Source organism: Schistocerca nitens, chromosome 7, assembly GCF_023898315.1.
Source record: "Schistocerca nitens isolate TAMUIC-IGC-003100 chromosome 7, iqSchNite1.1, whole genome shotgun sequence".
Classification (NCBI taxonomy): domain Eukaryota; kingdom Metazoa; phylum Arthropoda; class Insecta; order Orthoptera; family Acrididae; genus Schistocerca; species Schistocerca nitens.
The window spans coordinates 39,097,332-39,122,141 of NC_064620.1; the positions used below are offsets into that span (position 1 = coordinate 39,097,332).

Sequence of the window (24,810 nt, forward strand, 5' to 3'; positions counted from 1 at the left end):
GTAGTTGTGATTATGGATAAATTCAGGGAAAGAATCTGTAAGCCACTAAGCACTAACGGGAGAATTGCAGCGAGTGGTGGAAGGAGGAGACAGAGGCATGGAAAGAGAGAAGGAAGAATTGAAGAGGTGAGACTATTTTTATGGACAGATTCGAAATGATTACGTCGAAGCCACAAACGTGATCTGCCCACACGACATCTGCAAGTCCACGTGCGTTTAACAGTATCCAGCCACAGTCCTTCACTATCAACAGCGAATCTTCGGCACTTTCTTCCATATCCAAGCGACTTTAGCATGCTTCCCTATCACCAAATAAAAACAAGCCCCGTTCCGAGGCAAACAGAGTGATCTGACTTGTCTTCCGACGAGCATACGAGTGTCAGTAACATGTAAACCACCACCAAAGTCTTCCCTCTGTTGACAGTCTGCAGATCCAGTGCTCCACTATTAGCATACGTGGCACCAGGTCAGGGACCTCGTAAGCCACGCTGTCTACATTAAGTGCGACTATCGTCTGTCTTTTAAAAACTAAAGAGTATAAAGCTAAGGGCAGTGAGAGGTAAGACTAAGTGATTAATTGTACTGCTCTACGGTATGATTAATGGTTAGGTGTGTTCGCGCTCCCTAGCACACTGAAGAGTAATGAGAGCATACTTGCTGCGATACCAGTATGTTTGCGTCAGCGAGTCGCAGTGAAGACAAGGCGAAACCCCGGCCTGGGCGATAGCTCCGGGCACAGCCGCAGAAACCTCGCCCACATTTACGCGAGACGCCAGGCTGAAAAGAAACCCGTATTGGACTAATTGGCAAAGCACTCAGTCTCGGCGTAGCAGCGTGGTGGACTGCTCTCCAGCTTTCTGGCTGTCAACAAATGGAAATGCTCCCGTCGCTCTGTGCGTATCAGCTTCCCCTTGTTAAGTGTCACACTTCACATGGAACAAGGTTCTATCTGCAGCTCATCCGGCATCCGTTGTCTTTAAAACGAGGATACCGGTCCCTACCGAAGATCATAGTCTGAACTTAATCTGGGTTAGGCACAAAAAGTAACTTTACAGCAATGCTGAGGCAGCAGAACTAAGCGGCTGTTGACAGCCTCTCTCATAGGCGTGCATTCGATTCCCGGTCAAGTATACTGTTTTCACTAACCTGTAGTAATTCATCGGAATTTAGCTGAGTTTAACGATTTGACGAAGAACGTCTACAAGCCGAACCATGCTGAAAATAAAGAGTAAAATGATCCTCTGCTGCCCGTTCTTTCTCCCCAAGGCGAAGCAATTTATGTATTCAACAACGACAAATGATGTGTCCGGCTGCGAAAATCAGTCTCAAGTTACTTAAAAAACGTAGTAGAGCCTCCAACAAAACATTCAGCATCAGAAACTGGACATCTGTCATGTCGAATATAAGTTCAGGTATGACGTGTACACGTTTCGATCGATGGAAAGATAATGCATTCGAAGAAGTTACGCGTTTTGGAAGGAGTAGGGACAGCCATCAAAAGGCCGCAGGAGAAAGGCAGTCTGTACTCTAAGAAGTAGCGATGCTTGTTATGAGCAACTGCAAAAAATTCAGTTAAATTTAACAAGTCGGTTTCATTCCATGTCGCATTTACTACCATCTGTCACAGTAAGTGTTACTAAGGGAATCTGTCAACCAAAAATTATTGATGAGGAGAAGAATAACTATTTAAGTCAGACCCAGCATATACAAAAGGAGGAGCTCGATGTTCATTTGTATACGAAACAAAAAATCTTGAGCTTTTAGGAGGTATTTTCTATGAGCTATATAAATCGAAAACAGTATGGCTGGACCGGGAATCGAGTCACAGCCCTCCTGCGATTACCAACTAGTGACATCTCGATTGGCAAACATAAACAACAGAATAAATTAATCGCAAAAAAATGGATTAATACAAAATAAATTAACAACAAAACATATGCGTACAAATTAAATACATAGTGTAACATCAAAAATATATGCTTTGCACACATCGCACGTGTGGGAAACATCAACAAGAGTAGTTTAGAATTCTTGTATCTTTCTCGACATTGGTTAAGTTCAGCGAATGTGATTCACTCGGCCGGCTTGTAACATTAAATGCAACATGTGGTCAAAAGCGTACTTCGATAGGTCACTTCTGATTACTAACCGTTTCGCAACGTTTTCACAACACTACACCAACAACAGTTGGCATCGTAAGGTTTCAAAAAATGGCTCTGGGCACTATGGGACTTGACTTTTGAGGACATCACATACACCCATCCCCGAGGCAGGATTCGAACCTACGACCGTAGCGGTCGCGCGGTTCCAGACTGTAGCGCCTAGAACCGCTCGGCCACCCCGGCCGGCTCGTAAGTTTGCTGTCACTAATTACAGCAGTGGTAATCAATCACTTCATCATTCCAGAGATCGATAATTTTGATCCATTGCGCAAGCTGCGGCTGCGGGCTATGAACTTCTACACAACAGGGAAGATTGGGGCTTAGCGACCTGCCGACGACGAAGACATTAGTGACGCAGGACGCAGAACAAGCTCCGCAAGGGCAAATATAGGGAAGGAAATTAGCAGTGTCCTTTTACAAACGAACCATCTCGGCATTTCCCTTTAGTAATCAACCGTAAACCGAAAAAATTCTAAACTGGGACGCCGTGTGGGGGTTTGAACCCAGGTCCTTCTAGAGTCAGTTTCTAATCCACTTTGCTCGGAGCTATCTGTACAACATATCTCTGTACTACGTCCCACTACTTTAGTTCATATACTTCGATAATGTACGATCGGAGCCGGCCGAAGTGGCCGAGCGGTTCTAGGCGCTACAGTCTGGAACCGAGCGACCGCTACGGTCGCAGGTTCGAATCCTGCCTCGGGCATGGATGTGTGTGATGTCCTTAAGTTAGTTAGGTTTAAGTAGTTCTAAGTTCTAGGGGACTGATGACCTCAGAAGGTAAGTCCCATAATGCTCAGAGTCATTTGTACCATGGGAACCCACATCTACAGGACTGCACTTATATACAGTAGCTGCAGAGCAGTAGCGTAATTACCTAGATTGTTGTTTTCGATATCTGGACTAGATCTGACTTGAGAAATACGGCGAAATATCACTGACTCTGGACAAGACCTTTGCAATTGTGAATTACGCAATCTTTATTGCAGTCTGCGACCCACTCAAAGGCGTCGTGCATAATACTAACGCGATATAAATACTCTTTAGCACATATGTTAAAGATGAACTACATTCTACATACCAGTTGTGTCTGTACGCCGCGAAAAATGGCATTATACAAGTGTAGTTGAAATATGAACAATTCACATCAATGGAGCCATAAAGTCAGATTCAACAGCGTACTTATTGCGAGAACTCAGCTATTAACCGAATCCCACCAATCAGTGCCATTACACACATTTATTTAATTATTTCGCTGTGCTAAGCCAATTTTAAGGATACAGATGTACCATTAGGCACAATGCACGAATGTGTACTTCTTTGTGCTCATAATTACCTATTTCAAAAAAAAAAAATTACTTTCTAGCATGGACTTCGGAAAAACAGGTGTAGCAAAACCCAACTGACGCGTATCAAACATGATAGTCTACACCAGTGGACTGATTTGATGAGATAATTCGATAAATAAGAATTCTGGAAGCTTACTATTCAAAATTACTTCGTTATTTATCAAACAGAATACATTCGCACGGGGATTTTTCGCAGACGAAAATCAGTTCATTAGCCTACCTCGTCACCCATAAATATTCAAGTCGTTTCAGGTGGCTGCATATACTGTGTTGGGACCATCACTATTCGTAGTGTACATTAATAATTTGCAATCTCAGATTTTTTTGGAGATGACATGACTATTTATGAGTAAGTGCTACCAATTGAAACTGTAGAGCATCCATTCGGCCCTGGACAAAATATCAACCTAGTGCAAAGACTACCAACTAACCTTTAATTTAGAGATATTTTAAATAATACACATCACGCACATAAAAAAAACCACTGAAAATCTGCTGAAGTAGGGTTAAAATAAATATGCACTACCAGAGGATATCGAGCGAACAGGAGGAAAGTAATTGAAAACGATCGCAAGACTTTACGCATGCCGGAGACTAACAAGACCTCAGCAAAATCTCAGAAAACAGAACTACTAAGAAGCACGGCAAACATCTCGCAAAATCCTACTTAGAAATTCCATGGAGCGAATCCACGAATATTTCTCAGCCTCCTATATATCGTTGTCATAGTAGGCATAAAGATAAAATTTGGCAAATCACAGCTCGCATATTAACAAGGAACATTTTTGTCACATAATCCGTCCACGAAGGAAACGAAAAGAAATTTTAATGTGTGGTCTAGTAGAAAGTTCATCTGCCGCGCTCTTTATACGTGGCAGACGCAGAGAAATAGCTACTGTGTCTTAAAAGCCCCACTGCTCACATACGACGGCCGACGTGTGGCGGCTGCCTCCAAGATAACAAGTGAGTGCATTCCGCGGGCATCTACCTGCCGACAGCCCCACGCTGCCCTAACGGGACCTCTTCCCTCTTCTCAACCCAGTTTCGCTAACTGTTATTTCAGAGGCTGCGGAAGACCAACAATTCTATACTGAGCTCTCTATCTACTGCGGTGCTGTTACGCAGAAACAGTATTGTACGTACACACAGATAACAAAGTCCATGAAGTTGATGACCGGGCAGTCATTCCTCGGTTTTACACACGAAAATTCGTTAAAATCAATCACAATGTTAAACAACGAATGGGGTACGATCTACTGGTGATCATGACAGATGCGGCTTGAACAAGCCTGCAAGCTCTGTTGGCTGTCCACACTTTCTTTTATTGATTTTAATTCCAGTACATTCATTCATTAGCTACAGTGTGCTGCACGTACTTTTTTTTCTGATGAGGTGAAAGATATATCACCTTTAAACTCATGTTATGTTGTTTGGTCCTTAGTTCAAAGACTGGTTTGATAGATTTTGCACTTTCTGTCGATCTCATTTTTGAGACGTTTGTATTCCCTTTTGCCTGCTTCATTTACTGCATTTTTATATTTTCTCCTTTCATCAATTAAATTCAATATTTCTTCTGTTACCCAAGGATTTCTATTAGCCCTCGTCTTTTTGCCTACTTGATCCTCTGCTGCCTTCACTACTTCATCCCTCAAAGCTACCCATTCTTCTTCTACTGTATTTCTTTCCCCCATTCCTGTCAATTGTTCCCTTATGCTCTCCCTGAAACTCTCTACAACCTTTGGTTCTTTCAGTTTATCCAGGTCCCATCTCCTTAAATTCCCACCTTTTTGCAGTTTCTTCAGTTTCAATCTGCAGTTCATAACCAATAGATTGTGGTCAGAATCCACATCTGCCCCTGGAAATGTCTTACAATTTAAAACCTGGTTCCTAAATCTCTGTCTTACCATTATATAATCTATCTGATACCTCTCCAGGATTCTTCCAGGTATAAACCTTCTTTTATGATTCTTGAACCAAGTGTTAGCTATGATTAAGTTATGCTCGGTGCAAAATTCTACAAGGCGGCTTCCTCTTTCATTTCTTCCCCCCAATCCATATTCACCTACTATGTTTCCTTCTCTCCCTTTTCCTACTGACGAATTCCAGTCACCCATGACTATTAAATTTTCGTCTCCCTTCACTACCTGAATAATTTCTTTTATCTCGTCATACATTTCATCAATTTCTTCATCATCTGCAGAGCTAGTTGGTATATAAACTTGTACTACTGTAGTAGGCATGGGCTTTGTGTCTATCTTGGCCACAATAATGCGTTCACTATGCTGTTTGTAGTAGCTAACCCGCACTCCTATTTTTTTATTCATTATTAAACCTACTCCAGCATTATCCCTATTTGATTTTGTATTTATAACCCTGTAATCACCTGACCAAAAGTCTTGTTCCTCCTGCCACCGAACTTCACTAATTCCCACTATATCTAACTTTAACCTATCCATTTCCCTTTTTAAATTTTCTAACCTACCTGCCCGATTAAGGGATCTGACATTCCACGCTCCGATCCGTAGAACGCCAGTTTTCTTTCTCCTGATAACGACGTCCTCTAGAGTAGTCCCCGCCCGGAGATCCGAATGGGGGACTATTTTACCTCCGGAATATTTTACCCAAGGGGACGCCATCATCATTTAACCATAGAGTAAAGCTGCATGTCCTCGGGAAAAATTACGGCTGTAGCTTCCCCTTGCTTTCAGCCGTTCGCAGTACCAGCACAGCAAGGCCGTTTTGGTTAATGTTACAAGGCCAGATCAGTCAATCATCCAGACTGTTGCCCCTGCAACTACTGAAAAGGCTGCTGCCCCTCTTCAGGAACCACACGTTTGTCTGGCCTCTCAACAGATACCCCTCCGTTGTGGTTGCACCTACGGTACGGCCATCTGTATCGCTGAGGCACGCAAGCCTCCCCACCAACGGCAAGGTCCATGGTTCATGTTCGAGGTTGATAGAACTATCCAAGCTAGTATCTCCTGTGCAAGCCTCTTCGTCTCTGCATAATTACTGCAACCTACATCCACTTGAACCTACGTCTCATCTACAAATCCTTCCATCCCCCTCCCCCGTCATCACTTCCTTCCATTACCAAAATGACTATTCCTTCAAGTCTCATAACGCGTCCTGTCAGAATTCCTGAAGACAGACATTGACTGTGGAAATTGTATCACAGGCACAGTCCCTCTGACTGTTCAGAGATGTCACTAAACCCGCCCAAAGATGTAACCTAAAAATGTTCGCATTTAAAGATGTAAACAACCACGCATGAGCAGCGCCTATTAGACGGAGGAGGTCCGACAGCCGATCGGTTCCAGTCATTCCACCTGGAAGGAGGTACAGGGCTCGTGTTGTCTGTAGTTCAGCCATGCCTAGACGGTCAATACCGCGGATCGATAGCGTCAGCATTGTTACTTTGTGCCAGGAAGGGCTCCCAACAAGGGAAGTGTCCAGGCGCCTCGGAGTGAATCAAAGTGATGTTGTTCGAACATGGAGGAGACACACAGAGACAGGAACTATCTATGAAATGCCTCGCTCAGGCCGCCCAAAGGCTGCTACTGCAGAGGATGACCGCTACCTACGGATTATGACTCGGAGGGACCCTGACAGCAACGCCACCATGTTGGAGATTGCTTTTCGTGCAGCCACAGGACGTCGTGTTAAGACTCAAACTGTGCGCAATACGCTGCATGATGCGCAACTTCAGTCCCGACGTCCATGGCGAGGTCCATCTTTGCATCCACGACACCATGCAACGCGGTACAGATGGGCCCAACAACATGCCGAATGGACCGCTCAGGATTGGCATCACGTTCTCTTCACCGATGAGTGTCGCATATGCCTTCAACCACATAATCGTCAGAGACGTCTTTGGAGGCAACCCGGTGAGGCTGAACGCCTTAGACACACTGTCCAGCGAGCGCAGCAAGGCGGAGGTTCCCTGCTGTTTTGGGGTGGCATTATGTGGGACCGACGTATGCCGCTGGTGGTCATGGAAGGCGCCGTAACGGCTGTACGATACGTGAATGCCATCCTCCGACCGATAGTGCAACCTTATCGGCAGCATATTGACGAGGCATTCGTCCGTGGACGACAATTCGCGCCCCCATTGTGCACATCTTGTGAATGACTTCCTTCAGGATAACATCGCTCAACTACAGTGGCCAGCATGTTCTCCAGACATGAACCCTATCGAACATGCCTGGGACAGACTGAAAAGGGCTGTTTACGGACGACGTGACTCACCAACCACTTTGAGGGATCTACGCCGAATCGCCGTTGAGAAGTGGGAAAATCAGGAACAACAGTGTCATGATGAACTTGTGGATAGTATACCACGACGAAAAGAGGTATGCATCAATGCAAGAGGACTTGCTACGGGGTATTAGAGCTACCGTTGTGTATAGCAATCTGGACCACCACCTCTGAAGGTCTCGCTGTATGGTGGTAAGCCGGCCGTGGTGGTCTCGCGGTTCTAGGCGCGCAGTCCGGAACCGCGCGACTGCTACGGTCGCAGGTTCGAATCCTGCCTCGGGCATGGATGTGTGTTATGTCCTTAGGTTAGTTAGGTTTAACTAGTTCTAAGTTCTAGGGGACTGATGACCTAAGATGTTAAGTCCCATAGTGCTCAGAGCCATTTTGTTTGGTGGTACAACATTCAATGTGTGGTTTTCATGAGCAATAAAAAGGGCGGAAATGATGTTTATATAGATCTCTATTCCAGTTTTCTGTACAGGTTCCGGAACCCTCGGAACCGAGGTAATGCAAACCGTTTTTGATGTATGTATGTATGTTTCTCGCCAATTCGATGCAGAACATCATCATCTTCATTATCATCACATTTCAAAACCATCTACTTTATTGGCCACGTTTTACTTCCGTTCAAAGCTACACTCAAGACGAATACTATCAGCAGATTTTCTTAACATTAAAATTAATATTATATGTTAAGATATTTTTCTTTTCTATCGAAAGCCTGAATGTAACGTCTCTTATACTTCTTCCACCATCAGCAGTTATTTTCTACCTGAACAGCAAAAGTAGTCTACTAGCTTCAGTGTCTCATATCCCAAGTACCCGCCCCCCCCCCCTCCCCACCATCACCTGATTTAATTCGCCTACATCATTCCGTACTAACGGCGGTAAAATATCACGAGATGCCTTGTTAACAGCAGTGATTCGCCGTACCATGGTCCAGAGTTCCTGCATGTGATCCATGACATTTGGTGCGTTTTTCCAGGCGGGTGCGGAGGATTCCCATTTGTTTTAATTCCAGGGACTGGGTTCCCTGAACGTCCCGCATCTCTGTCACAGCTTCGGGCACCACACTATAAGACAGAGTTGGCATTGCATCTCTCATGGTTCAAATGTCAGGTAAGTAGCAAAACCCTGTTGGCCAGTGCACTATGCAGCTGTTCTCAGATGCCAGGTACATGTCAATTCGACCAAAGTACAAAGGAATACCGCCACAAGCCGTATGAGCCTCCTCCAACTTGTGCACAGCCGGAAGATTTCCTGGGGTTTACCACGATAACGATACATCACTTCATTTACATACAGGCAAAAACGTGTATCGTTTTCAGTCCTCCTCCATAGTTTACTGCTGTCGCATATGGGCCCACAGTGTAATATGGTAGTAATGCCATTAACATCTATACATACAAACCGTAAGCTACTTCAAAATGCGTGGCGGAGGGTACTCTGTACCAATATCAGCAAATTTTCTGTCATAGTCGATTTTGGTATTGAGAGAGGATAGAAATTACTGTATGAGAATTGACATGCGCCTAATCGCCCTAATACGCATGTGAGACGTACTCCGGTGGTAGAAAAATTGTCGCACGGTAGTCAACGAACATCAGATGTGAAAACGAGTGTGTCGAGGTCAATGTCAATTTCCTTCCTCAGACTCCTACTCAACACCCCAGAATCTATACTATATTCTATATGTGCTGTAACGACCTGATGCGATGCTAGCTGTCACGGTTAACTGATAAGGACTTCATGCGCTGGAGCAACAATCTAGAACTGGTCGCACTAGAGTCTTGTAAGCGATTTTCTTTGCAGATGTATTGCGTTTTAATAGAACTCATACAAAATATCTGTATTCCATTTCTTTTATCCACAAAACATTTTGTGTGTTCGACACATTTCATGTAGCTAATTAATGTTAACTCTCAATACGAGTGTTTAAGCGATGTGAAGGGCTCCAAAATTTGACCGTTAATCTTAAAATCCGATACTATCGAGTTCTCCTTCTCGTTTTGGCCAATATCTCACACTTACTTACATTTAGACGGAGCTGCCATTCATTAAACTAAGCTGAAATTTTGTCACACACTTCCTGCATCTACTTACAATAGTCTAAACCGTGAACTGCTTCGTTAGCGAGCAATCTGATAGCGCTGCTACGAGTACGGATCTCTTGCATGGAATGATGACTCAAATTTCCAAGCTACGAAAGTTCCTCCGGAGTGTAACTGATTGAAAATGACCGGTGTTGATATCTGCATCGTCCGTGAATCGTTGCACAGTGATTTTTAGCCACGAGTCCAGATGCACTCTCGGGAGGCGACGACAGTCTGAGTTCTGACGTAAATTCCTCGTACACAGGATCACTGTAGCTTTCAGTACAGCGACTCATCTGTGTAATCTGTGTCACTTGCTTACAGCTAAGCCTTTGATATACCTAATGTCACTTCGACAGCGTCCTTTAGCAGCTTCTTGGACACTTGTGTGTACATTCCCCACTGAGGGAAGTAGCACTGTGGTTAGTGCACTGGGCTTTTATCCCACAGTAGTGAGCGGCAATCTCCGTTCGGCCATCCCGATTAGTTTTCTGTGGTTATTCTAAATCAATTAAAGCAAATTTAGCGCTGGTTCATTTCAAAAGTACGGTACCGATCCCCTTCCACACTCTTGCAGTCCACCTCTAATGGCCTCATAGTCGACTGCACATTAAACCCTAATTTCCCGCCCTTCCTTTTTTAAGTGACTATTTTTACTTTAAATAAAATTATGGCGTTTCAGTCTTTGATCGCTATTCTTTATTTTCAATTACCGGTTTCGGGCCAGCTGCCCATCTTCAGATCATATATTGTAGTTACAGAGTAACATGTCTGTACTGACAAGTTACTCTGTAACTACAATATGTGATCTGAAGATAGGCAGCTAGCCCGAAACCGGTAATTGAAAATAAAGAATAGCGACCAAAGACTGAAACGCCATATTTTTATTTAATGAACGATCGCGCAATTCCCATTAACACAATCATGTCTATTTTTGATATTTTTGCTTTATTAGTATGTGTTGGAATGTCATTTACAGTAAGAAGAAAAGGAGCGGTCCCATCGTTGAATCTCGTGAAACACCCCTCGCTCTCTACGAGTTAAAGTGAACCGAAGTGAACCGAATGGGGCTGTGAAACCTGCTGCTTCAAAATACGAGACTTGCGCCTTTTTAATTCTAACTTTGGTGTCTTCTGCTAGGACTGCGAACTCATTATGTACCTAATATCTCAGCATTAGATTTGAATTCGTGCACTCGACCACGGAGCCACTGTTCGATTCAGTTTCACATTCAAAAAACTTAAAAAGCTCTGAAAATGCAACCACCATCAAAAGTTTTACAGCCATCACAAAGTGCGTATCACCGCACGTATTTCCTCATGAGCTCCCCGCCACCGCTGCCTGGAGCTGGACCTCGGCAGCGGTGTATTAGGGCGGGGGAGGCGGCGCAGCTCGCATTCCGCGTGGTTTCTTCACCGCAGCGGCGGCTGCAGCCTCGTCTGCATTCCTCCAGATATGACGTCAGGCTCGTATCTTCAGCGAGGCCCATCGCGCGCCACAAACCAGTTTCCCTAGCGTGAGCTCCCGCGCCTGGCCGCTGCTCTATGCCTCCCATCTTTCCACTCCCGTACACAGTACGCCAGGGCCTCTTACGAAAACTATGGAGGGAAGTGAAAAATGCATTTTTACGGAAAACAGCTCTCCTAAAGACAGACTCAAGACTAGGAAGGGCTTCGCTGTCGGTGAAAGAAAATGATTTATATATTAACAGCGATAATACTGACAAAAATAAATATAATATTCACTTTTTCCACAACTATCTGCCGACTCCAATACTGAAATTACTAAGGCTTAAAACTGAGCACTCAGTACTAGCTTTTGTGAGAGCATGCCACCACCCAACATGTGAACGACTGGAAACAACTGAAGAGTGGAAGTGGAAGGCGTTCTAAGTGCCAAATCTGAAATTTGTGAGAAGAACGAAAAAGAAGGTTCTCTTACACATATTGGTAACAAAATAAATTAAGAAGCTACCGCAGAACTATACTGCTCATTGTATCACAGCAAGAAATAAGTCAAATTAGAAAACAGATGCTTTATTAAGAACGATCTAAGTGCCATACAAGGAAATCGACTGGTCTCAAGCGCCAATAAGCAAGGTTTTGCAAGCAGATTCTTGCAACGAGGAAAAAAAGAAAAAGCATGAACCAGGCATTCTTAACGACGCTATTTATTTAGGCAGTCAGCGCTGTTGCTTGTTTCGAACCGACGGATTCATCTCCTGACGGCTGTTCACATACATATGATGTTGTTTACATTAACTGTTGGCTGTTTTTTTTTCAGATGTTAATGTAAATAACAACATATGTAATATACAAGTGAACAGCCTTCGGAAGATTAACCTGTCCGTTCGAAACCGGTATCAGTAATATTTCTCTGAATAAATAGAATTAATTATTAACAATAGCTAGTTGCTTTTCTTCTTCGCAAGAATCAACTTGTTTTTGTACGAGTACACCATCTTGATCTCGAAAATGTCAGTTCTCGACAAAACAGCAAGAAGAAAGGTTCTGTTACACGTGCCATTGACACTGAGGCATTACATTTTATTTATGATAACACAAGTACAAAAATACAGCATTAACTTTTTAACTAGTAGAACTGTATTCAAACAACAAACAGCCCGGTAATCTTTACAGCGGTCGCTACTAATGCGTGTCTGATCTTAAAGACTTCCTCCACGGTTTGGCATCTGGGTCAAGTCTAGGGACATGCACCAGGGCACCGAGAACACAATAGCACCGAAAACACGATTTTTGATAAAACTGCACTCAGAATTTTTTCCTTTCATTTCCTATCTTCGGCTGGTTGCAACACACGAGGACAGCTACTATACACCGAATAGTTCTTCGGCAGAGTACAGCATGAGTGTAGAAATTTTCCACCGTTATATGTAATGCCAAAAGGAAACCAGGTAGCGCTTATTGATTCAAGTAACACTTTCGTAAATGCATAATCACATCCTTCAGAATTTATATTCAGGATCGCCTTTAATGCACTCTTATTCCAAGAAAAACAAATTTCGCACCAGCTGATGCATTTGCATGCTATGGAAGATAAACAAGAAACTTAAAAATGATTGTCTGTCCCACTCTCGATAATATCTTCACTAATTCTGTGTATGTCGATCGCAAAACTAGAACGTTGTTCGTCTCTAGAGAACTGCCTCTCCCAAAGGCCTATCTTAGGTAGGAGTGAAATAGCTTCACAAACTCCAAAAATGTTATAGGCAGTCACTTCGTTCTCTACAAGAATTACATACACTCTTGAACTCCATAATCGTCCGAACATCAACTACATCTGTATGGAAATTAAGATGCAATCTGAGACAATTACTCCGCGATCAGTCTTTCGAAAGTAAAAATTAAGCAGTTATGCCTTCTGCCGGAAGACAGCCCACTAATCGGCTATTTCTTCCTGACGATAGAGACCTGCTTGGGAGCTACTTGCAGAAATACCTCGGCTCCAAATGAGACAAACTTATGCGGAAATGCCACATTATAGAAGCATGCAACCGGATTTCCACCACAGAGGGAGAACGCCAACAACATGAAGCTTTTAAGCTGGGAAGTGGTTGTCTTTCCTGAGCTAATATGGTTGCTGAGTTTGAAATGCGGAGGCTGACATTCGCATGGTGAGATTGAAAGACTCACAGGATGGACCATACGTCATAGATGGCACTGGTTTGTGTACACTGAAGGGATTTAGAAATTACTATAACACTTCATCCGACGGCACACCCAGTAATGGTAAGACAAAGATGTGACGTTCCGCAGCCACAAAAATATCGTCACAAGGTTCGGATGCCAAAGACACAGATTATGAACACCCTGTCGTTGCAAGGATGAACATTCCGGCTTGCAAAGCGTGTTTAAACTACTGTCAAAATGCAAAATTTTTGAGGCTTTCACACCATCAGAATCCTTATAGCCTCTAATGATGTCTTCACCATTAGGAGATGAAACTTCAGGCACAGAAATATGCTCACGAATTAAGCCTAATGCCCATGTGGAAAATTAACCCCAAATATGCAGATACCGGCCTTGAAACCATCAAGTTACCTTCCATTACGAATGTGGGTGCACTCAACAACTCTGATATTACTTTCAAAAGATAGAGCACAGCAATCAGTCGTCCTTTTCTTTCAGGTTTTATTAGGCAAATCTAGATTTCGGCTAGTGCCTAGCCATTATCATTGCGCTATTTCATAGTATCACTGCATGTCCTAGTACGTCACTCCCCTGTTGTTCGGACTTCTTGTCACAGTTCGTTCAAGACTATTAAGGAAACGAGTAGTCTTGAACGAACTGTGACAGAAGTCCGAACAACAGGGGACTGACGTACTAGGACATGCAGTGATACTATGAAATAGCGCAATGACTATTAAGGAAACGAGTAGTCTTGAACGAACTGTGACAGAAGTCCGAACAACAGGGGACTGACGTACTAGGACATGCAGTGATACTATGAAATAGCGCAATGATAATGGCTAGGCACTAGCCGAAATCTAGATTTGCCTAATAAAACCTGAAAGAAAAGGACGACTGATTGCTGTGCTCTATCTTTTGAAACCGGCCTTGAAAGCCTACCTAGGTGCCAAACATACACAAATTTGAATTTTTCTCGATTCATATCGGCACATCTGACGTGTTCATGGGAGTCCTGTTTGGTGTTGTAGTTGTGGTCTTGAGTGCGAAGACTGATTTGATGCAGCTCTCCGCTCTAGTCTACCCTGTGCAAGCCTCTTGCTCTGTGGCTGACTACTGCAACCTACATTCACTTGAACCTGCTTACGATGGTCAATCCTTAAACCACCTCAACGATTTTTACGCCCCCGCCCAAGTACTTCCTTCCACTGCCAAACGGACTATTCCTTGATGCCTCAGGATGTGTGTTAGCGACCGATCTCTTCTTAACTCAAACTGTGCCACAATTTTTTTCTGCTTACAATGTTTTAGCACCTTTGCGTTAATTATCTGATCTACTTATCGAATACTCGGGGTTCTTTGATCGCCGTTATGAGTGAGAAATGTTAAATTGCTACGAAATATGATTGTAAAGCCTTATTTTATACGTGGGCAATCAGAATCCTACCGGAGTTTCTTCTGAAATATTTTATAAATATTTTGGTATAATGATGTCTGGTGGATCATCACAGAGTAATAAAGTAATTGTGAATGAATTTTTGCTCTGCAGCGAGGTGTGTGTTCCTGTGGACCTTTCTGGTAGATCAAAATTATTTGCCGGTCCTGGACTCAAACCTGGAACCTTTGCCTTTCGAGGGTAAATGTTCTACAGAGTGAGCAATCCTGGGCGACTTTTACACACCGCCCTCTTGGCTGTTTCTGGCAGGGCTTCTCTAAACGTCACACAATTTCTCCAGCATACCTTCCACGACTACCATTCGTGGAAGAACGGATACTACGGAGAAATAGCTTAGCCACAGTCTGCGGGATTATTTCCCGAAGGTACACTACTGGCCATTAAAATTGCTACACCAAGAAGAAATGCAGATGGTAAAAGGGTATTCATTGGACAAATATATTATACTAGAACTGACATGTGATTACATTTTCACGCAATTTGGGTGCATAGATCCTGAGAAATCAGGACCCAGAACAACCACCTCTGGCCGTAATAACGGCCTTCATACGCCTGGGCATTGAGTCAAACAGAGCTTAGATGGCGTGTACGCTACGGTCGCAGGTTCGAATCCTGCCTCGGGCATGGATGTGTGTGATGTCCTTAGGTTAGTTAGGTTTAAGTAGTTCTAAGTTCTAGGGGACTGATGACCTTATAAGTTAAGTCCCATAGTGCTCAGAGCCATTTGAACCATTTTTGATGGCGTGTACAGGTACAGCTGCCCATGCAGCTTCAACACGATACCACAGTTCAACAAGAGTAGTGACTGGCGTATTGTGGGGAGCCAGTTGCTCGGCCACCATTGACCAGACGTTTTCAGTTGGTGAGAGATCTGGAGAATGTGCTGGCCAGGGCAGCAGTCGAACATTTTCTGTATCCAGAAAGGGCCGTACAGGAAGTGCCACATGCGGTCGTGCATTATCCTGCTGAAATGTAGGGTTTCGCAGGGATTGAATGAAGAGTAGAGCCAAGGGTCGTAACACATCTGAAATATGACGTCCATTGTTCAAAGTGCCGTCAATGCGAACAAGAGGTGACCGAGACGTGTAACCAATGGCACCCCATACCATCACGCCGGGTGATGCGCCAGTATGGCGATGACGCATACACGCTTCCAATGTGCGTTCACTGCGATGTCGCCAAACACGGGTGCGACCATCATGATGCTGTAAACAGAACCTGGATTCATTCGAAAAAATGACGTTTTGCCATTCGTGCACCCAGGTTCGTCGTTGAGTACACCATCGCAGGCGCTCCTGTCTGTGATGCAGCGTCAAGGGTAACCGCAGCCATGGTCTCGGAGGCGATAGTCCAAGCTGCTGCAAACTTCGTCGAACTGTTCGTGCAGATGGTTGTTGCCTTGTAAACGTCCCCGTCTGTTGACTCAGGGATCGAGACGTGGCTGCACGATCCGTTACAGCCGTGCGGATAAGATGCCTGTCATCTAGACTGCTAGTGATACAAGGCCGTTGGGATCCAGCACGGCGTTCCGTATTACCCTCCTGAACCCACCGATTCCATATTCTGCTAACAGTCATTGGATCTCGACCAACGCCAGCAGCAATGTCGCGATACGATAAACCGCAATCGCGATAGGCTACAATCCCACCTTTATCAAAGTCGGAAACGTGATGGTACGCATTACTCCTCCTTACACAGGGCATCACAACAACGTTTCACCAGGCAACGCCGGTCAACTGGTGTTTGTGTAAGAGAAATCGGTTGCAAACTTTCCTTATGTCAGCACGTTGTAGGTGTCGCCAACGGCGCCAACTTTGTGTGAATGCCCTGAAAAGCTAATCGTTTGCATATCACAGCATCTTCTTCCTGCCGGTTAAATTTCGCGTCTGTAGTACGTCATCTTCGTGGTGCAGCAATTTTAATGGCCAGTAGTGTAGTATGATATTATTCTAAGATTGTGTTGTTGATGTAGCGTAATGAGTAGCATTACTGTTCTGGATGCTGAGCGTGCATCTGAGCGTTGACCAATGAACATTCACGTTTTTATTAGGTTCTCATACTTTATTGTTAGTTTAATATAAGTATACAGGGTGAGTCACCTAACATTACCGTTGGATATATTTCGTAAACCACATCAAATACTGACGAATCGATTCCACAGACCGAACGTGAGGAGAGGGGCTAGTGTAATTGCTTAAAACAAACCATAAAAAAATGCACGGAAGTATGTTTTTTAACACAAACCTACGTTTTTTTTAATGGAACCCCGTTAGTTTTGTTAGCACATCTGAACATATTAACAAATACGTAATCAGTGCCGTTTGTTGCATTGTAAAATGTTAACTACATCCGGAGATATTGTAACCTAAAGTTGACGCTTGAGTACCACTCCTCCGCTGTTCGATCGTGTGTATCGGAGAGCACCGAATTACGTAGGAATCCAAAGGGAACGGTGATGGAACTTAGGTACAGAAGAGACTGGAATAGCACATTACGTCTACATGCTAACACCTTTTTATTGGTCTTTCTCACTGACGCACATGTACATTACCATGAGGGGTGAGGTACACGTACACACGTGGTTTCCGTTTTCAATTACGGAGTGGAATAGAGTGTGTCCCGACATGTCAGGCCAATAGATGTTCAATGTGGTGGCCATCATTTGCTGCACACAATTGCAATCTCTGGCGTAATGAATGTCGTACACGCCGCAGTACATCTGGTATAATGTCGCCGCAGGCTGCCACAATACGTTGTTTCATATCCTCTGGGGTTGTAGGCACATCATGGTACACATTCTCCTTTAACGTACCCCACAGAAAGAAGTCCAGAGGTGTAAGATCAGGAGAGCGGGCTGGCCAATTTATGCGTCCCGCACGTCCTATGAAACGCCCGTCGAACAATCTGTCAAGGGTCAGCCTAGTGTTAATTGCGGAATGTGCAGGTGCACCATCATGCTGATACCACATACGTCGACGCGTTTCCAGTGGGACATTTTCAAGCAACGTTGGCAGATCATTCTGTAGAAACGCGATGTATGTTGCAGCTGTTTGGGCCCCTGCAATGAAGTGAGGACCAATGAGGTGGTCGCCAGTGATTCCGCACCATACATTTACAGTCCACGGTCGCTGTCGCTCTGCCTGTCTGAGCCAGCGAGGATTGTCCACGGACCAGTAATGCATGTTCCGTAGATTCACTGCCCCGTGGTTTGTGAAACCCGCTTCATCGGTAAACAGGTAGAACTGCAACGCATTCTCTGTTAATGCCCATTGACAGAATTGCACTCGATGATTAAAGTCATCACCACGTAATTGCTGATGTAGCGACACATGAAACGGGTGAAGCGGTGACGATGCAGTATGCGCATGACTCAGTCCACCGGCTCTCGCAATGTCCCGTGTACTCATGTGTGGGTTCATGGCAACAGCAGCTAACACACCAACTGCACCCACTTCTCCTGTGACGGGCCTGTTACGGACCCGTTTGCGTGCTACGACCATACCTGTTGCATACAGCTGGCGGTAGATGTTTTGCAATGTGCGGCACGTTGGATCTGTCCGGGTACCGTTCTGCATACACCTTGCAGGCTTCAGCTGCATTTCGTCGACACTCGCCATAGATGAGTATAATCTCCGCCTTTTCAGAGTTCGAATACACCATGGTCACAGTTCCTACAACACTACATTATCACAGACGTCTGGTAACACGGTGTACTACAGTTGGTCTGCGTGCGGAGACGAATGCAGGATAACAATAGCAGCAATCGCTACATGCGGACACTGCGACAGCTAGACCAAACCACAACAGTGCAGTAGAGCCACACTCGTAAACACGGTCGTCATCGTAAACATGTCCCTGCAGATGCTGCTCGCCGACCGTGGCCCGTGTTTGTTACAACACGCAACTGAACGTCGGGGGTTTCAAGCGCCAAATTTAGGTTACAATATCTCCGGATGTAAATAACATTTTACAATGCAACAAACGGCACTGATTACGTATTTGTTTATATGTTCAGGTGTGCTTACAAAACTAACGTGGTTCCATTTAAAAAAACGTAGATTTGTGTTAAAAAACATACTTCCGTGCATTTTTGTATGGTTTGTATTAAACAATTACACTAGCCCCTCTACTCACGTTCGGTCTGTGGAATCGGTTCGTCAGTATTTGATGTGGTTTACGAAATATATCCAGCGGTAACGTTAGGTGACTCACCCTGTATACTATAATATTTGATGTTATGTAAATATAACTTCACCTTTTTTTGAGGGGTGACTTTGTTCGATTGGCTTAATCTACTAGACAGCTTGTGTATAAAGATATTTTGCTCCTTTTTCTTTTACGCTTCGTAATTCACGTGTTGCAAAGATTATGCTACTGGGTAGGAACAGTGATCAAGTAAGACTGACCTTGGGGTTTTACTAAAATGTGGGAATGAAGAAATAATAAATATTATTTATAATTCTTATGCGGAGAAGTATTCCTAATTTGTACGGCACTGTTTGTGTCCTTATTGATTGGACATGGTACTTTCCCTTTCGTGGACGATGGAGGAAATGTGCGTTGTAAAAGAGCTAACGTGGAAATTTTACGCGCGCCCGTTGTGTAAACTGTGTGATTTCCGAACTAGAAACATCCCTCAACTGCCGCTGGAGTGCGTTGCGAGCGCTTATACAACGTTGGGGCCCACGTACCGTGTGCAAAAGTCGCATCGTTCCTGAGCGTTCAGCAGCACGTTGAACTTGGCACGCTCAACGTTCGACAGCACGGTCCGTGTGCCGACGGCTTTAGCCACAGTCTGCGGGATTGTTTCGAGAAGGTATTTTTACTGTGCAGTTGAGTGTGCGCTGATCTGAAATACCCTAGGTCATCAACCACCACCAAAATGTTGTCGTCGGAGTTCGGGTTAGGGGGCTGTCTCCCGGCGAGACGGCTTCTTGCAGAGCGGCAGTCGCTGCTTCGCTTCACTCGTGCCTGCCCCGGGGTACCCGAGCCTCTCCCCGACAGCAGAATAACCCCGGCAGGCGCTGACCGCGCCTCGGCCGGCTACGGCGGCCCGGGGTGCACGTGCCAGTCTCAATTAGGCCGCCGGCGCCTGAAGCCGCAAATGGAGCCGCGCTGTTTATTTGATAACCGCGGGCCGCGCTGCGCTCCTCTCTGCCCTGCCCTGCACGTGCCGGCTGTCACGTGGACTCAAAAATACCTTCGCAGGGAAAGGGGTCGCCCCTTGTCACGAGGGCTGCACGGCCGGCTGTCACAAATGCAGTGCCCACACACATTACCAACCACATAAATCCATTTTCACGCATGTGCGAGTATCTTGCATTCAAGCTATTAAAAGTGGCGAGCCCATACATTGAACAAGAGTCTTTACTGCAGGGAGCACAACTGAAGGAATAAGATCCTGGATATCTTTTCCTGAGAAATGGACTAACAGGCTGGTACACAAATCCTTATGGAAATATTATCTAGACCGATCTAGTGTTGGAGACATACTGTAAGAAAGTGGGGACCGATGAAATCGTCTCAAGGCATATTTCATTAACAGAACACAATACATTGTGTTGGACGGAGAATGTTCAACACAAGCAAAATTTATGCCTTGTGTGCCCTGAGGAAGTGAAACAGGACCTCTGATGTTCTCAATATACATAAACGACTTAGCTTATCTGACAGAATATGCAACCCAATAAGATTGTTCGCTGACGACGCTGTTGTGTACGGGAAAGTGTCGCCGTTGGTCGATCGTAATGAATTGCAGAAGACTTGCACCAATATTTCACTCGGTGCACTGAATAACAGATCTGTTTAAATGTGGAAAAATGTAAGCTAATGCCTACAGCGAAGAGAAAGATCGCCGGTAGCATGCGATTACAAGATTTGAGACCATCAGAAGCGCCATGAAATTAGACGAGCACGTAAAATAAGTATTAAGGCAAGCCAACAGAACATTCCGATAAGTGCACTGTATCTGCAAAGTAAATCGCATACAAGGCAATAGTGCGACCAATTCCAGAGCACTGTTCCAGTGTTTGTAATCGTTATCGAATAGGCATGACAACAGACATCGAAACAATTCAGAAACGCGCCGCTACGATCTTAAAAAGTAGGTTTATTGGGTCTAGCCCATGCGAAAGTGTAAAGAAAAGTTCTTGCGTAAATGAAATGGAAATTTGTGGGAAGTTCTATGGAACCAAACTGCTGAGGCCATCGGTCCCTTGGCTTACACACTACTTACTCTAACTTTAACTTACGCTAAGGACAACACACACACACTCATGCCCGAGGGAGGACTCGAACTTCCGACAAGCGAGCCGCGCGAACCGCGGGAAGACGCCTCAGTCCGCGCGGCTACCCCGCGCGGCAAATGAAATAGATATCCTCGGAAGATAAGTGACAGCGTTCTGTGGAAATCTTATTGTGTCAATTTAGATAACCTGTATCTGAGAAACACAGTGCGACCAGTCTGTCACCGACATCATATATCTGCCGTGGCTACCGTGAAAAGTGCTTATAGGGGCACGTAGATAGTATTTTTTTTCCCCTCGCTCAGTAGGTCAATGGAATAGCACTCCGTCTTCAGGCCACGAGTGGCCTTCCGGGACCATCCGACCGCCGTGTCATCCTCAAAGGAGGATGCGGATAGGAGGGCCGTGGGGTCAGCACACCGCTCTCCCGGTCGTTATGATGGTATTCTTGACCGAAGCCGCTACTATTCGGTCGAGTAGCTCCTCAATTGGCATCACGAGGCTGAGTGCACCCCGAAAAATGGCAACAGCCCATGGCGGCCTGGATGGTCACCCATCCAAGAACCGACCACGCCCGACAGCGCTTAACTTCGGTGATCTCACGGCAACCGGTGTATCCACTGCGGCAAGGCTGTTGCCCCTAAGATTTGTCCTCCGACTCCCACAGTGGCTTATAGAGAATATAGGTAGATGTAGAACCAGTTACCATTAAACTGCACCAAGTCGTACCCCATCTCTTGAGACCCATTACGATCTTCAATCTCTCCTCAGCACAGTGCACAGGTGCATTTACTTCCGTCGAATTAATAACTGCGATATGCGGTAGTGCAGCAGTGTTTTATCTGAGTTGGTGGATGAGTAAAAGTAGGTGAAATCGTTCGAAAATTGTAACAAAATGATAATTACCTGAAAGACTGGTAGATGACTTTCAACATGAACCAATGTAATTTAACAATTTCATTCAGCCTTAGGTTCACTACTAATTTAAGTTACGCCCGTCCAAGCTTCAGTTTATTAGGAAAGCGTTGTAGGTAGTGTCTGGCGTTTATTCAGTGCCGCTACTAGGATGTGGAACGCAGCTGAAGCGCATATCCTGGGTGCCGTTTCCGGTGGTTAAGTTTTGTGAATGAGGATAGGCAGAGAAAAATGGGAAGAGTGAAGTCAATGTAGGAATACGAATATAGGGTGGGGATGGGGAAGAAGAAGAAGGAAATGGATTGGAGGGCACTAAAACGAGAAGGATACAGGCATGCACGAAAGGGAAATTTGAGGTGATTCGGAAAGGACTGCCTTGAGAAACAGTTCCATAAAACCTACCACTATCATTATGCCATGAGAGCTAACCCAGCGAAAGTTTAGAGTACAATAATTTACGCTTGTTGTTTAGTTTACTACGGCTTTGCATTGAACGGCAATGAACCAATGGAAAATCAGTCGCGTTATTGTTGCAACCAATATGACTTCGGACTGTGTGGTATTCCGTGTTTGAATTGTATCATATAAAAAGAATTATTCAAATGTGCACCCTTTACTTCACTGTAAGTCGTACTGATCACAAAATACAAATGAATAGGTTAAGTAGACACAAAGATTCGACAACAAACGGGGAAATGTCGACTAAGTGGAGGAATGATTTGGTGCGCAAAGTCGAAGTTTGCCCTGGGCGCCAGTTACCCCGGTTACCTGTTTTTTGCCACTTTTTACAGGCGTTGAGGACAACAGGTATTTCCTCTCGTTGCTAACAGAAGTCGTAGTCGAAAAGCGCTTGAGTTCACTTTCACTATTCGCTTTTTTCGGCTTTTTGTTGTCCACTGTTCCTTGAACTGTATTTAGGTTTTCTGCACTTCACTTTAATTGTGTAAAACCACGTACGTCGACTGCATGTAAATTCTGCTGTAGCTGCTGCGTTCGTTTCGTCTCGATATTGTGTGGTAGGTTGCAAAATACTTCGATCGGCTGCTGCCTATCACTGATTTGGTCGTGTTACAAAGAACAGATTTAACAGAGGTTTTATGTTTTTTTCGTACAAGAAAATAAATATGAAAACAAGCAATTAAGAACGGGAACCGGTAGTACCAACGCGGTCAGCGAGTTTCAGAGTTAAGCCGCGTTTATACTGTCAGCCACAGGACAATGTGGATATATCAGTATTGCCGTGATCTAAACAGTGACACCACTCCAAAAGCTAGCCCGGATCTTTATTCCGCGTTAGTCACAAATCACAGGCGGTTCGACACGTAGGAATCTTAAAAAAGCGTATATTCTTCGGGTAGCAGTGCCTTTCCGCCAACAGCTCTTTAGCAATCGGAAACACTTGGAGAGTTTTAATTATTATTATTATTATTGTTGTTGTTGTTGTTGTTAAGTCGTTACGATGAGCAGTGATTACATTAGTATAGATGGTTGAAGTTCCAATATTCGTTTCAGTTTGTGCCAAACAATGTATTTCAAAAAATGGTTCAAATGGCTCTGAGCACTATGGGACTCAACTGCTGAGGTCATTAGTCCCCTAGAACTTAGAACTAGTTAAACCTAACTAACCCAAGGACATCACAAACATCCATGCCCGAGGCAGGATTCGAACCTGCGACCGTAGCGGTCTTGCGGTTCCAGACTGCAGCGCCTTTAACCGCACGGCCACTCCGGCCGGCTCAATGTATTTCATTTTTAATTAATTCCTAACACTGTTACAACGAATATAAAAAAAATGTGTTTGAATTTCAACTTATTCTTCATTCAACACCTTTACAATATTAAACTGGAAACACGTACGGGCCACAAGATAATCAAGTTTTATATATGCGGCCCGAGGACATTAAAATGTTGCCGATGCCTCCTGTAGTGTTTGCGGCGTATGGAGACTGGGACGAAGACGTGTTGAATTAAATAAATTCTGCAATGCAAGTGAGAGTGTCTACAACGTTATCAGGAAGTGTATTTGGTTATTTTGGAAAGGAGAGACAGTTATGTCACCGATTCGAATTTAGTACGTCGCTTCTGACGAATAAAAGATATATGGTTTTATTACGCTGCAATTAACTAACTGAATTTTAATAACTTTCTAATAGAGTACTGTTTGAGAAGATACAAAGAAAATTAAATGAATATCGAGACGGAGAATTAATACTATATCGGGAGAGTGCGATCACATCTTCTTGTAGAAAGTAAGCAGACAGACAAAACAGCAGAAACTTTCCACTATACCCCACAAATCGACCGGGGCACACGAGGCGTTTCTCAAATAAATCAAATGAACTGGTTCAGATAATTTCAACGGATCCATCAATCGAGCACGTACTACATATGAATACTAGATAGAAATACCATTTGACATATCATCAGAAGTATGATTACACCATTCCCCGAAGTCACCAAGTGATTTACAGTAAAAAAATGTGAAACTTGTACTTGGCTGACTATATTGCTTACATGTTGCGTTGATAATAATACGGGCAGTTAATGATCCACGGTTTGGGCCTACATGAAAGCTACTTTTGAAGAGACGACTGATGCTTGAAATACTTACGAAATTAATATACCACTAGGAATAAAGGCCATCGCGTTTCGTTTGCGTAAGGTAGAACAGTTTTGGAGAAAAAAA

General features: G+C 44.3%; 1 protein-coding gene across 6 annotated transcripts in view; it reads right to left on the reverse strand.

Moving 5' to 3' along the window:
• Positions 1-24,810, reverse strand: part of LOC126194689 (LIM domain-binding protein 2) — a 900,697-nt gene that overhangs the window by 568,414 nt on the left and 307,473 nt on the right. For 5 of the 6 annotated variants that reach the window (XM_049932906.1, XM_049932902.1, XM_049932905.1 and 2 more), the window contains exon 3: positions 655-777. In XM_049932906.1, coding sequence (XP_049788863.1) covers positions 655-777 — 123 coding nt within the window. The remainder of the gene's footprint in view (positions 1-654; positions 778-24,810) is intronic. The other variant, XM_049932908.1, reaches the window with a different exon arrangement.